The sequence below is a fragment of the Epinephelus moara genome, chromosome 9 (assembly GCF_006386435.1).
Source record: "Epinephelus moara isolate mb chromosome 9, YSFRI_EMoa_1.0, whole genome shotgun sequence".
Lineage (NCBI taxonomy): Eukaryota > Metazoa > Chordata > Actinopteri > Perciformes > Serranidae > Epinephelus > Epinephelus moara.
This window is the reverse complement of record NC_065514.1, coordinates 26,100,062-26,115,646: the sequence shown is the minus strand read 5'-3', so window position 1 is coordinate 26,115,646 and position 15,585 is coordinate 26,100,062. Positions and strand designations below refer to the sequence as shown.

The following is a 15,585-nucleotide window of genomic DNA, read 5'->3' as shown; positions in this document are numbered from 1 at the left end:
TTCCAGAGGCGAGTCAATCCCCATAAACCCCCCTGTTAAAATGCCCAACTTTACAACAGAAATAAACATGTTTGCAGCCTGGTACAAAAAACAGTTTTGGTCTCCATAGCAAATTTCAACATTCATGACAACTGTGAAAGCGGGTACATTTTTATATAACTCATGCGTTTACATTTTATAAAGGCTTAAAGTTACACATTTTTAAGGACAGGGCTGCTTGAGTGACAGGCTGTCTGCAAGGTGGCGCTACAGTCAATGAGCCACATCCAACCCTCAGTCCTGGAGGACAGCTCCACCCTCTCATTTAACATAATCACTTCTGGTTCTCAAAATCCAAGACAGCGCAACCAAAATGCCGAACTCGAGTCTTCAAAACGGGAGTCCACAAACTAATGGGTGACATCACGGTGACCATGTCCATTATTTTATACAGTCTACATTCCCAGGTGATGTATCATACTGGTCTGCTGATTTTTCCAATAATGCCAACATGAGGTTGACATTTTTGTTATTTAGTGACACAACTATTGGATGAATTGACGTGAAATTGGGTCCAGATATTCATGGCACCAATAGGATGAAGTCAGTGACTTGGCTGGTGATCCCCTTACTTTTGCTCTAGCACTATTAGCAAGTCAAATTTTTAACTTAGGGAAATATCTCAACATCTACTTAATGTTTTCGTTTATAATTTGGGTACAGACATTAATCGTCCCCAGCAGATGAATCCTTCAGACTTTGGTAATACCGTGACTTTTCCTCTCGTGCCTCCATGAGGTTGACACTTGTGGCTTTAAGTTAAATTTTAAATTTGGTCAACACATTCACATCCCCCTCGAGATGAACTGTAATTGTTGCTCCTCAACCTTTCATCTAGCATAATCAGTGGGTCAAATTTTACATTGACATTTGTTACTGACCAAATATCTGGAAATCTGAAATTTTCTATCAGCTGTAATTTGTGTTTAATGCTACGTAGCAAATATTAGCATGATAACACACTAATCAAAGATGGTGAACATGGTAAACAATGTACCTGCTTAACATCAGTATGTTAGCATTGTAGCACCCTGATGTTAGCATGCTGTAGTAGCATTTAGTTTAAAGCAACACTGTGCCTACTTGGGCCTCACAGAAGCACAAGCATGACTGCAGACTCTTTCTGTGGCCTCAGAAAACACTAAGTAGCATTGTTGTGGAAGTAGAATCGAAAGTTGGACACTATTCTGTTTCTAAGTTTTGCTTTCTGTGAGTATGACTGCCTAACAATGACAGGAATGTGATTCTGTCAAAGTTTGTCCCCAGACCCCGGTGTCAGTATACAGGAAGTTTGGTGGGGCTTTGCTCAGAGGACTGAATTGTTCAAAGAATGATGGGTGCCAAAAACTGGAGTGCAGTCTCTCCCTGAAGGCAGTTTCACACCAATTTTCTTTTCAAAAAGTTACAGCCTGTAACCTTTAATACTGTGAGAATCTGCAATCAATGGATGAACTGCTATAATGACTTTTCTCTTTTGTCCTGCTGCACAGACATGCGCACACATATGTCAATAGGCATGTCCAAATGTGCACACACACATGCACAGTTGTTTCCAGCATGTGGCATCACATTCTTGGAATGTCACACAGCCTTTGTGATTGGTGCATATCATATTCTTGCAGTAATTTCTTGGCGTGACATTTGACATGACATCATGGTAGACACGGGAGAAGACATGACTGGGGGTGGTCATGCAAGGTTGATTCTTGGAGTTAGGTTCACAATTTAGCACGTGAAAGAGTTCTGCGCAGTCCAGCTTTTTGAATGTGAATAAACTGACCTTTGAACCCCCTCCAGTCAATGACCTTTCAAGAAGTAGACAGTGACTTCACAGTAGTCAACTGTTGTTCGCCCACCTTCTTTCTGACCGTGCCACGATTTACAAAATGGAGACAAAGACCACACAAAGAATTCAGTATAGTAGTGAATGTCATGTGTCACTCACTTATTGTGTTTTACACATATTGAGCAGGTAGTTGCACAAACGCCACAGCAGAAGCAAATTCTTAACAGACCTTTTTGACATGTCACAGTAGGAAAAATACAAGTGTAACTAACACAATTAATGATTGCTGAATTTCGTGTAGCTCCTGCAATCTCAGGGTCCTGCTATTGTGCATACAAGCTCACTGCTGCACCGGTAGTTGAATAAAACAAAGCCATCTAGTTTCATAACGATAAAGGTAGAGGTCAGACTGAGCAAGTTGAACTAATGTGGCATAAATGCCTGGGCATGGGTATTTTAAGAACTTGAAGCCTTTTGAGTACAGAATTCCCCACTTGTGTCCCCCTTAGTGTTCCTTGTTGAGCTGCGGTGCAGGGATAGCAACACAAACAGGGAATTTCACACTAAAATGAACATAGTGGAGGCTATCCACTTGATTTGACTAACCCAGGCTACCGAAGCCTCATATTTGTTTTAGCCGTACATTTCTACACAGACTGGAGTCATGCCTAGACGGGATAATGTGGACAGGAGGAAAGACTACAGCAACCAGTAATTCTTGAAATGTACATATGGAGGTCGTATAGGTATTGTTTTAAAACAGACAAGTTTCAATCCGCCCTTCAGGCCCAGCAGCTTCCGGAACAAACAAATAGTATTTACCTGATCACACAGCTTCTGGGTAAAAATCCAAGGGGAGACACTGGCTTCAATGTCATCTGAAAGATAGGAAAGGGCTTCTCTTATGCTGTGTTCACAAGGAATCAGGCAGATGGTAGACAGCAAACCAGATATCATTTTAGTGGACAAAAGCAGGAAAGTAAAGTTAGGTGAGGCCGGCAAAGAAGACCAGCGACAGTAAGGTTAATAAGGTTGGACCTTATTAAAATAATGTATTAATAATGTATTAAGTGATTCACACAAAATAATGTTATTTCATATATTTTATTACATACTTTGTAAACAATATGACATCACCATTGCAACATCTTGTCATGCATGCAGAAGGTATCTGTCTGTCGTCTACTGTCTGCCTGATTCCATGTGAATGCAGCATTACATCTTCAAATTTTTCATTTACCTCTAAACTTAATGAACCTCCATATTTATTGGATTATAATATTTATGTGTTTCATAGGCAGCAGAATTAAAAAGCAAGACTATATGAAAAATGCAGTTTTACTCACATCATTATATAGTACCTTACTATCCGCTACTCAGTGGTAAGTTTATGGTATTCTCCCTCATATGGTTTCAGTGTAATATTATAGTGACTGTTTAAATTGTATATGGTATGCTCCTGACTTTTATTACTTCTTTGTCTGGAGGTTGAGTCTGTCCATCCGATCCAGAGGCAGGGAAAACGTTTGTTTACAGGTTGGCTGTCACAGGTGGTAACAGCGAAATATTCATAACACACCCACATCAGGAACACTACACCATATGCAGCAGTAAAGAACAGAGAGCCGGGGATTCTGTTACTGTCTGAGTAAAACATCCTGCAGGGCATCGGCCAGTGACACTTTACAATGATTAAATCCGAAGACAAGGGGCTCTAACTTTGCTGCCAGTTTACCTTTTGTTTATGACTACTCCCGTCATAACTGCGAGGAAGGTAATTTCTGACAGATTTAGTTTTGGTCGCCCTGACAGGTCTCCTGCGGTGAATATGAATTCAGAGGCTGAGAAGGGCACAAGTGCTCCAGTTCAAGCCCACAGGGGGGTAGAATCTCCTCAGATTTATGCTGTGGTACTCAGTGGGAATATCGTGTATGAGTGCGCTCATGTGTGTTTGACCTTTCTGTGGTCTATCTCCCCTTGAGTAACCAGATGATGATTAAGATCATAAGGTCTTCATGCTTCTCATCATGTTCACTTAGACTTGACTGTTTTGACCACAAATTCCATTTTTGGGGGGGTGAACATCATTTGGCCTCTGACCACAACTAGTGAACACCAAGAGAAGTCATCTGGTCAGCATTATTAGCTTGTCGTGGCTAAATCTGCAGTGAACCGGGGTATTTTCAACACTTGAGGCACTTTTACGTTGTTTTCAGTGGTGCAAGGAATATTCAGATCTTTTACATCATTAAAAGTACTAATACAACTGAATAAAAGTACATGTAAAAGTTCTGCATTCCAGACCTTACAAAAGCACAAAGTAATTATCAGGAAACTGGACTAAAGTATCAAAGGTAAAAGTATTTTATACAGACAAATGACTCACTTAAATGCTTTACTGTTATATATATGATAGCACATTTCCCTCTGAAATGTAGGGGAGTATTGTGAAGAAACAAAAATGGCAGCCCTTAAAATGAAGTACAAGTACCTAAAAATACAGTACTTGAGTCACTTTCCATCACTGGTTGTTTTGCTTTAACTCGAGCAGGGGTGTCTTGACTACCTCATCACTTCTGCTGAGCAAATAAACCAAATGTACACTATGAGGTCAGCAGTGTTGCTGGTTCGTCAGCTGTTCCCAGTCTCCTCATGCTAATCAGGAGTCCCCTCACCAAACTATGTCGGTCTTCTGTCAAGTCAGTGGTTTTATCATACTAACAATGGAAGGTTCTACTTAATGTTGATGTTAATGGATGACTGCATGGTGACTTTCTCTGTAGATGTGTGTATACGTGCAAATATAAACGAGGTCACACGTGTGTGTCTGTGTACTGTGTGTGTGAGTAGAGGTCCTTACAGCTGGGTTTCGGATCCTTCGGGAGGGGTCCCATTGTTAAAGGCTTCCTGCAGAAATCTACCAGGGAAAACAGAGGAAAGGGAGGACCCCATTGGGAGGATCACACAAATCTGGAGGCTAAACAGAAAGAGAAAATTCTAATTTTTTGGTTGCAAATATAATGATGACTATTAGTTTGACCTTCACATCAAACCAGCCCTACAAACAGTCTTTTTATTTTAAAGCATGACAATGTAACTTTTGAGGGAAGAAATAAGTCATCCTTCCTTTTTTAAACATCAAATTCACGAGAAAGAAAATGCATCACTGCATTTTTGCTGCTACAGTGTTTTTGCTGCTAGGTATGAGCAGTTCTGGCAAATACAAACTTTGGGGCAGCAGAAACAAACTTTGAACACAATGACATAACATCATTTTTAACTTGGTATGTTGAACTTGCTAACAAACTGTCTTATTTACACATCCAGAAGTTACTGTGAAACATCATCTTACATTTGGAGTCGTGTTTGTGCCTAACTAATGAATGGAAGTGTAATACTTGCTCTCTTTTAGCTCTGTTTTCGGTCTCCGCCAACTCCTAAGGGAAATATCTGTATTTTTAGATGCTAAATGCTTCAGTGTGTTCACCAGCTAGTGTCTAACTTTGTCTGTCTTCTGCAGGTAGCGAAAGGTGGATTTTTAGCATCCAAAAATGATGCAATGAGAGAAGTGTGAGTGAACCGAAACAGTAAAGTTGTGGCCGAACCGCTAAACAATTAGCTAAGGCTTGCTATAAAGCTCCATGCAGCTGAGGGGAGCAGCAGATTCAGGTGATAATGACTAGGAGGTACCCCTTTTACATTCACACATTGATTTCACTTAATTATTAAATATAAATCACAGCCTCTTAAAACAAACTGTAGCCAATTAACCTGCAATTTTAATCATTCTAACTCTAGCTTTAGACTTAGCTTTAATTAAACTGTTGCAATTTAAGAAAATGTTAAACAAGATTGGTCCAGCAAGTTAAAATTCATCTTAACAGTGTCATGTTTTCTGTATCTGGCTGATCCTGACACAATGACTTCATTCAGTCAAATGCATGTGATAAAAGACTTCCTGAGTCCATTGACTGATCTGTGTCCTAGATACAAGGCCTCCAATATTCAAGCCTCTGCCATGAAGTAAAATGACTCTTTGGTCAATTGCATTATAAGCTGTAGATGCATTGCCTCATTGTTATGTTTATTATTCATGTCACAATGGGGCGAAGGCAAAGCACTTCCCCTAATTGTGTTGAGTTGGAGCAGATGTTGAAACAGACATTATTTTCTTTTCTTTCTTTCTTTCACCTCATTATTCTTTGTCTTTCACTCTGTCTTGTCTAGTATTCTTATTGTTGGTTGTGTGTATGGCGTACAGCCTTATTTAGCCCACCTGGCCTCGAAGCCAGCACGTCCTTGGATGTGCTGCTATCACAATGCCAGTATGAATTGCACCAAGCTTCTGTTTCACACCAGAAATTTGCAGATGTGACCTTTAATTCTCCAATTATTTCCACACAGTTTGGCCTCTTTTCCTATCTTGTTTCTTATTATTGTAACAAGCTGCGAGAAAACTGATAGGATCTTCCTTGAGCCCTCTACATATGATCCCAAAATCGCGATTCTGCTTTTTCTCAGCCTTCTAGTATTCATCAGAGCTTTTGAATATCACAAGCTATTAAATATAATTGTATTTTCTCAGCCATTATTCTCCAGTGAGATGCAGTGTAACGTCCAATTGAGAGATTCTGTAATTCACTTACTGCAGTGCATTGGTAAGTGACTCCCCTAGTTCTCTCTGTGGGGGTGTTGTCTTAAAAGAGTGTGTGCATGTGTGTATGTGAGTGTGTTCTTGTGCATTTATATAGAGGGGGCACTAGGGGTCAACCCTTTGCCCACTCCAGAGACAGGAAATGGCTCCAATATGGGCCTGAGTGTGGCCTCCTTTAAGACTCTGGGGAGTGATTTAGGCCTCCTGTCAGGACCAGAACTGCAGGATCAGTGAGAAAAAATGTACAAAGTGAAAAATACAGATGTTTTGTGCGCAACATTTGAAACCAAAGATCTCTGGTAGGCTTCAGAGGGACCCAAGGTTTATTAATAGTGTCAGTGGGGTAGCAGATGATGAGCTGATATGTCAAGAAAGATTTATGTCCAGACTGATATTTGCATTTTAAAAAATGGCGCTTTTTAATGGATATTATTGTAACTTTCATGTTCTTACAACATTTAATTGGAATCTACCAATGTGTATTGTAGCATTTTAGTCTGATAGGCTCATATTACAATATTAAATCTTTCTATACAGTTTTACGACCGTACACAGACTTAAGCATGAGGGGATTTATAAGATTTATTCCAGGCCTAATGCTGTAACGCCTGCGCATCTTGGACTGAGTGCAAATATTCTACCTAGATGGTCAGAGTGTCAGCCGACTGTCTTGGCTGTGACGGTAGTAGAGATGGTTGTTTACACAAAGCATATTTCCAACCGTCTGGAGCATTATCTCTCCAAGGAATTTTTAAGGCCACACTTACGGGCTCGTCAACGTCAGAGAAGAAGACAGTGTTTGTTACTTTTAGTCTGTATGTAATGTTTTATGATTCTCTTGGCAGAGTTCATCAAAGATGAACAAAGCAGAGATTATTTAACCAGTCTGTGAGTTCATATATTCATAATGAACCACATTAATACCATACTTAAGTAAAAGGTTTAGGCACTTGTAAGTATTTCCTTTCCTACAATTATATGTATACTCCACAGCAATTACGACGGAATATTGTAGCTTTTACTCCACTACATTTATCTGACAGCTTACAGTATGAGTTTCTTTACAAATAAAAATTTTACATTCATAACACATGAGTTTATTAACTACAACACTATGTCAAATAAACTACCCAACAGCATATAAATCAACTTAAATTGGCTCCACATTGACAGCAACAAAATGCTGATTTACAATGGTGGCTCACAGGGGCCATTTGCCTGCATGGAGTACTTTTACTTTTCCTACTTTCAGTGCATTTTATAACCAACTTACATTTATTTAAATAACATTTTGAATGCAGGACTTTTAATGAGAAATTTTGTACACCTGATGCTACAAAAAAGTAGCACTGAATACTTCCTCTGCTATATTGCTCACTCATGATTCAAGATATGTTTTTAGAAAAATACCATTCTTAAATTCAGTATACACAGTACCCTCTGCTGTGCTTTTATCTAAGGAAATATTAAAAAGGCTTGATTTTTGTTAGCACAGTCACTGTTAAGCCAGGAGATGGACCAAACACAAAGGCTAAGATGAGCTGTTTGGCAAGTGGTGTGTAGCCTAATGCTAACGTTATGCTAGTTTTATCAAAGTTCTTTTGAAGCTAGTTAGAAGATAAGACAACTTATTGTAGGTGTGCCTATTCACAAGTAAAACTATATGCCTACCAAAAGGTAACACTACGAACTAAAACATAAAGTATTTTTAAAAAAGTATGTTTATGGTGAAGCTAGCTTAAGCATGTTAGCGTTAGCCACATTAGCTAGAAGGCTAACAAGATATGCAGAGCCTCGCTCTCAGCCCAAGCTGAATAAGGTACCACAGGCATGTAGCTTACATACAGTATATCACATTTGTACCACAATAATAAAAACAAATCCTCAGCTTACTTTGATCAGAGGTCTCCAGGGGCCTCATAAAGCCGGATTAGTGGGTTAACTAGCCCTCTTTGCTGAGTCTTTGCTGAGGCTTACAGGTGTCACGAAACTGCTCAAGTTGTAACTCCACTGTCACCATTTAAACAATGTTACACACGTACCAGGAGTTTTATTCAGTCTTACAATAACTGACCTCTAATAAATGGACGGTTGCTGCAAATTTATCTCAGTAATAAAGAATTTAGTCTAGTGTTGCGTACCTATTGTGGTGGCTGATGAAAAATAAAGACACAACTCATTCAACTCAAAGATGCTGGATCCTTTATTTAAAAAAGAAGACCAGGGCAGCACTTGAAGTTGACTTTTTAATATTGCCAAAGTCCTTTTTAAAAGGTATTACATTGGTTTTGATTTTTTTATTCAGTGATTGGTTGTGGTGTATGGACTACATCTGTTTTATTGAACCCAGGAGAACATGAAGTGCCTTGGCAAATAGAAAGTTTCCATCATCAACAAAGCATCAGTTTATTTAAGCCTGTTTTATTCCTTCTGTCTGCAGTACTCAAACAGTGCTCTTTGCACTGGCAGCAAAAATGTTGCTACTGTCATACAGCATTTCTTCACTATACAAAACTTTTCCCCCCAAATTCCACCTGTAAGCTACTTTAAAAATCTCTGGTAAATATAGTAACCTCTATAATACTCCACATTTATTAATAGCTGATTGCTGATCTTTAGCCTCACTAAACCACTGTTTGCTTTTGCAATGATCTGATTTCCCCACTGGGATTAACTGTTTCATTTTATCTTTAGATTAAATCATGTTATCAATCTGTTGTCGCTGCTGCATGTAATGAGCTATTGACATACAAATCTTGACTGAATACTAATTTACCAGACTTACAGAACTTACTTCGTGAGACATGCAGGCCCACGAGCAAAGATGTGTCACAGATTATTTGCTTTACTCAGTAACATTCAGAAACTCTTCTGGACTCTGTTTTCAGGAACTCCAGTTTATTCATCTTTGTTTAATTCTTTCATTTCTCCCAGGTTTAAATCCCAGTTAGGAGCTGCTGTAAAAAAATATTCAGGAACATCATACTAATAACAGAAGTAGTCACAAGTCCCCAGTGCATATTAGTCTTCTTGTGTGTAAATGGTTTACAGCTGATGGGATTGAACCCCCGAAAGCTGACACAACTGCCCATACAAGGACAGTTACGTCTTCCAAGGCAAGTGTGGGACTCCTCCTCACTGACTGATTGGGTGCAGACACAACACTCACAGTATCAACATTCAGTAACATCTTCAGAAGCAGAATCATGTGCAACACATTGTCGTTACACACAAATGTCAAGAAACAAATTACCTTGGCTATGTACTTGACAGTTGTAATTCCCTGCTGGACGATGAATTTAGTCACAGTACTGCAGTTTTGCAATGTCATAGAGAAATTTCCTGAAGAACTACATGACATATTTGTGTATAGAAAGAAGTAACCAACAGCTTCAAGCTGTGTGTCTTTCATTGATCAGAATCACACAAGCACAGGATATAACTCATGAGTTGATCTTCAACTTGATTACATTTTCAGTTAATTGAATAATACATTAAACTTAGACTAGTTACTCTTGGCATTAGGGATCATAAAACATATGCATTTAATCTATAATTTTCTTAGAATTGTAATGTTTCTGCAGGGGAAGAAGCACCTGCAATGTAATGACTTTTGTTCAAGGCCATGCAAGACAATGCTGCACTGACCATGCTATTCCAAGCATGAAACCTACATTACATCTGTCTGCACAGCCGTGGCCAGTAGAGGTTATTGAACTCCTTTCACATCTGTTATTCCAGATATGCACTACACAGTTACTGTACTATAGGCAGTGAATTTAAAAAATGAACAGCCACTGTTGAGCTTTGGATCTAAACCCCAAGTACACAACACAAAAATCTTGTATGAGAATGAGAATGATATTACTTATAATGTACCACCAAGCAGATGTTGTAGCTGAAATGGTTGTTTCTTCCCTTTTAACAGCAGACATGTTGACATCATAGCAGAAAAAAACACAGGTGTAACTAATAACATTAACAGCAGCTGCACTCCATTTAGTTGTCACACTTCGAGGGCCCAGGTTATGTGCATGCCAGCTCATTAATATTCCAAGTTACACCTGTGCTTTTCTTGCTATAGCAAAGCAAAAAGATCTCGAAGGCCCAAGGACACCTGCCATCTCTCCTTTCCTCTCCTCTGCCAGATACCACAAAGTAACCTTGAGTGCAGGAGGAGGAAGGGAAGTGAGGTTTCGTGGAGGACGTTTGGGAGTTTACTTGGTACGGCATTATCAACAATGGTCCTCTGCCAATGATAACATGATCCTACAATAACTGGCAGCTCAAGCCAACAGTATGCAGCCTCAGAGCCAGAGATGCGAAACTTACAAGTCAGGAAATAACACTGGCGTGATGCAAAGTGATAAACAAACATTAACAAGCTGTTACCTCTGGTTGTCGGGTTTATTTTAAGTCTTTATATCATCTGATTTACCTTCAGTGGTTGTGATGTGACCTCTCTAACCCTATCTCAACAAAAATATATAATATGGAGAGGACATTGCTGCACATCCTTGTTTCAAATAGCACTCAGTAGCATTAGTTTCCTGTACAGAAGGTTACCAGCAGACAAGTCATCTATTTCCTTTACATAGCCTGCCACCTTGTGCTGACAGTCTGTACTGCATTGGGGCTTGTTTGAGCAACATAAACTGTACATGCTGTATATGTTTATATACACACATATGTGCACATATTTACACTTGGGAGATATCCATAGATGTTGTTTACACAGTCTGGTGTATAGATTAAAGGTTTTGCTTTAGAGCACCTCAGCAGCTGTAATGAAGGAGGGTGCTGATTATTTGTCAAAGGTCAATAAAGAAGCTGTAGTCATTTCATTGTATTTATATTTATAGCTGTATACCTTGTTGATAGATAGATAGATAGATAGATAGATTCAAGTATAAAATTTGCAGTTTCAAAATAACAGTAAGCTGGTAGGTAACGTTACATATTTATAATTCTTTTTTTTGCAAAACATCACACCAAAAAATATTTAGTTTATGCCTTAACTGTATCCATTTCAATATTTTTAACATTTAATTTGTTTTTCCTGCTGTGATATAACGTGGTTGTACGTTTTGGTCGACAAATGTGTTTAAATATGTTTGCTTTAGGTATTCCGATAGGCATGAAGGCAGCATACGAGATGCGTTCAGGTTCAGCCCACAATCGACGTCACTGCCACCGCCACCATGTTGGATCAGGAAGTAGGCAGAGCCGAAGCAGGAATCCCGAGCTGAGCTTACAGTCAGCGGCCGTGTCTCTTCTCGGTCGACCGTTTCACCGTTCTCATCTTTAATATTCAGGTTACATGCTGCGTGGCCTCCTGGCTGGTCGAGGTAGGCGCTTTTCTTCGGATTTGATCGTTGTGCAGCCCCAGCTATGACCACTCTCACGCAGAGAAACTCGGGCCTCGTCCAGCGGAGGACCGAGGCCATTCGCAGCGCCGCCGCCGACAGAGAGAGGGAGTCCGACGGGGAGGAGGACGAGGCGCGCCGCGGGGAGGAGGCGGACGACGACGACAAGGGGGACTCGAAGGAAACCAGGCTCACGCTGATGGAGGAAGTGTTGCTCTTGGGCCTCAAGGATCGAGAGGTGTGGGCTGTTTTTAATCCGTCAACAAGGATAGCTACTAACTTAGTAGCTGAACGCCAGTTTACCCAACATTAGCTAACACCATGTTTACGTTGCGTTAACAGCCGTGTTTGCAAATGTCAACGAAGTTAACTTAGTTTGTTGACGCTAGTTAATGTCTCCCAGATTTATTTGACCACGGCAGTTGAAAGTGTCCCGGTTTAAAGGCTGTTTAATGTTAAATTGAAAAGCAAATATGTCAAATAGCGTGTCGAACCAAATGCGCCGTGTAGATAGCAAGCTGAAAATTCATGTGTCGTTGCGTTATGGTGTTGCTCGTTAATAATGGTTGTTTGAATGAAAGCAATTAGCCGTCGCCGTTAAGTTAATTAATCCATTTACTTTCTACTAAGCCCTAGTAGCCTGCCTTACCTGGGCACTTTATTGACAGCCTGCCAGCAGCAGCAGCAGCGACGCGACTTCTTTGCAACCTGGAAGTAATCAAAATACAAGACAGAGCAACCAACACGTCAGCTATGTTAACAAGCGCTGCACCTTTTCTCCTCCTCCCAGGGATACACGTCTTTCTGGAACGACTGTATTTCTTCCGGGCTTCGCGGATGTATGTTGGTCGAGCTGGCCCTCCGAGGGAGGCTGCAGCTGGAGCCCTGCGGTGTGAGGAGGAAAAGCCTGCTCTCCAGGAAGGTGAGGAGTGTGGAGATGTGATCAGGTATTCCGAGTAAAGTCAAGCACGACCCTGTGTTCAGTCTACCCTGTCAAAATGTTCTTATATGGCACAAGACACTTGATACCCCTCAATTTTCTTCCTATGAGCAGGAGGATTAATTTCTTCTGTAGGGATTAGTAATAGTCTTCTTAGCAAGAAATTAATCCCTTTGCTAAGCCTTTTTTTGCTGGAAAGCACACACTGTTTGGTGGTTCCTGTTCACACAGGATGTGAGTTTAGGTGTAAGTGAGACAGACATTAGCAGCCGTCCAAGTACAAATATGTCTTCTTTTGTTTGCAAAGGTGATCTGCAAGTCAGACGCCCCGACAGGAGATGTGCTACTGGACGAGGCCTTGAAGCACATTAAAGAAACCCAGCCTCCAGAGACTGTCCAGAGCTGGATAGAGCTGCTGAGTGGTGAGATAAAACATACCAAGATAATACCATACCTGTTATTATCACTATAATGAATATTCGTTTATTTGTTTGTAAGGTACAAGTACAGACAGACATTGACAGTCGCAGAAGTAGTGTTGTCACGATACCAAAATCTTTGTGTCGGTACCCATACCAATATGAATTTCGATACTTTTCGGTACTTTTCCTAAGGAAAAGTCCTTTTGGATACAAACCTTTAGAACAATAAATAGTAGGGGTGTAACGGTACCAAAAAATCATGGTTCGGTAAGTACCTCGGTACGGACGTCACGGTTTGGTAACTCAAATGTTCCACCAAGTTTGTGTTGTCTCGTGTTGTCTCCCTTTGCGATTCAGACTTTCTCTTGTCTTTTTTCATGTGCGCCAGCTGCGGATGTTGATACGGTGTTGTCATACACACCACTTGTGCAATCTGTGCTCCAGTAGGAACAAGTAAGGCGTTTGTGTGCATAAATGAGTAATAACTAACTAAATTAATGAATTGAATCAATTTCAAAGTACCGGTATTTTCCAAATGCAGTATAGTACCGTTTGGAATACTCTAGTACCGCGGTACTATTTTAGTACCAGTATACCGTGCAACACTACGCAGAAGCAATGTCTGATGTACTGTACACGTGTATGTAGCCGACGCTAATTCCAACACCAGTCCCTTGATGGGCACTGGTAATTCGTGTAATCATTAAAATGACATGTTACAGTTTAAAATCTTGAATTTGGTGCATATGATTTAAAAACAAGACAACCGCCCATGACAGCGCACAAACAAACATTCAGACAGGCTAATGAAACACACAAAACACAATGCAAATCATCAAGTAAAGTAGAAAATGTCTTAAAATCTTCAATTTGTTTTGAGTTAGCAGGTAGGGAAATTTAGAGAGTGGTACCTTTTAATTGAGAACGCAGTTAGTGCAAATGTAGTCTCACAGTGTCCAATTCTACAATTTCCTCCTGATGTATTTTCGATGTTAGTGGCGTTATAGTGAAGTCTATTTCTGAAAGTGTTAAACATGGGCGGAGCTACATGGTGGAGATATTTGAATGTAGGTGTTAGGTTGGAGTAAATGGTAAATGTAACGCCTATCTTATCTTCTGACTACTTCGAGAATTTCACACACGGAACACAAGCACCATTTACCTATTTACACACACGTACACATTCAAACACTGGTGGCCATGCAAGGTGCCACCTGCTCATCAGGCATTCACACGCACAGACACTCAATTAGCCAAAGGACACCTAGACACGTTAACCACAGGGGCCTGGGATTGAACCCCTTACTTTCCAACTGACAAGACTGAGAAGGTTATACTTCTTTAGGGTATAACAATGATGAAATCTTAGGCTCCGTGTCCACATAGACTTTTTCTTTGGCAGAAAAGCAGTGGCAGTGTGCTAGGGTGTGCTTGATCCCAGTGTTTCATAAAAAGAGCTCTCCCAGCACTTTTTTAATGACGCGCTAGGTTAGCTGGGTAGCTAACTACAGAGCTTACAACACATACAGTGATAAAAGCACAACACTCACTAGCAACATTCAGTGTCTGTAATTGTGATTATATTTTCTGACTTGCGAATCATACAGCCCAGGATAGAAGCTGAAGCTGAAGGAGCTGCACAAACGAGATTTTCAATTACAGGCGCTCGAAGTGGCTGCAAAAAAATACAAAGTGCTCTGAAAAAAGATGCTGGCACTCAGAAAAAAATGGGATGTGGACACAGGTCTTGAGTGGTTTGTCCAGAACTTTGATAGCTTGGTTGTAAAAGGATGTTGATGGTTTAATGGTGGAGGCTGAAGCCTGAGACGAAGAGGTTATGCAGTAATGACAGTTGAGGGAAAAAAATTATTGCATGCTTTTTTTAGTGTCTTATTTGCTGAAAGGTTTGATGATTAGCCTTAACAGTTCACCCCAAGTTTTTTATGTGTTTGTTAAACTTTAGCGGAGAGTCCAAAACAATTCCAAGATACTATAAATCCTGTACTTCCTCAAATTCAATATGTTTTCTAATTTAATATGTTTCACTGTCACTTTTGTTAATGTCACCACTGTCTGTTGTTGGGAGCTTTCTGGTTGAGAAATACACAGAGGCAGTTTCCTCAACATTCAGTGTTAGGCAGGAAGTGTCAAGCCGGTTTGTCACCTTGCCCAAGCAGTCTGTTAGTTTTGTGGTAGCGTTGGTAGGTGTTTTTGCTGCTACAAAAACAGTATCGTCAGCATACATTTGTAGCCCAGCGCAACACTCAGCGATGTCACTGATAAACAGTGGTGTGAAAAAGTGTTTGGCCCCTTCCTGATTTCTTACTTTTTTGCATGTTTTCCGCACTTAAATGTTTCAGATCATCAAACAAATTTAA

General features: G+C 40.2%; 1 protein-coding gene across 1 annotated transcript in view; it reads left to right on the top strand.

Annotated features, from left to right (window-relative positions):
• Positions 1–11,668: 11,668 nt before the first annotated feature.
• The window catches only part of LOC126395237 (Golgi phosphoprotein 3-like), a 9,847-nt gene continuing 5,930 nt past the window's right edge, over positions 11,669–15,585 (top strand). Inside the window, exons 1-3 of the mRNA XM_050052546.1 lie at positions 11,669–12,083; positions 12,636–12,767; positions 13,093–13,207. Of these exons, the coding sequence (XP_049908503.1) occupies positions 11,871–12,083; positions 12,636–12,767; positions 13,093–13,207 (460 nt within the window). The 5' untranslated portion in view covers positions 11,669–11,870. The remainder of the gene's footprint in view (positions 12,084–12,635; positions 12,768–13,092; positions 13,208–15,585) is intronic.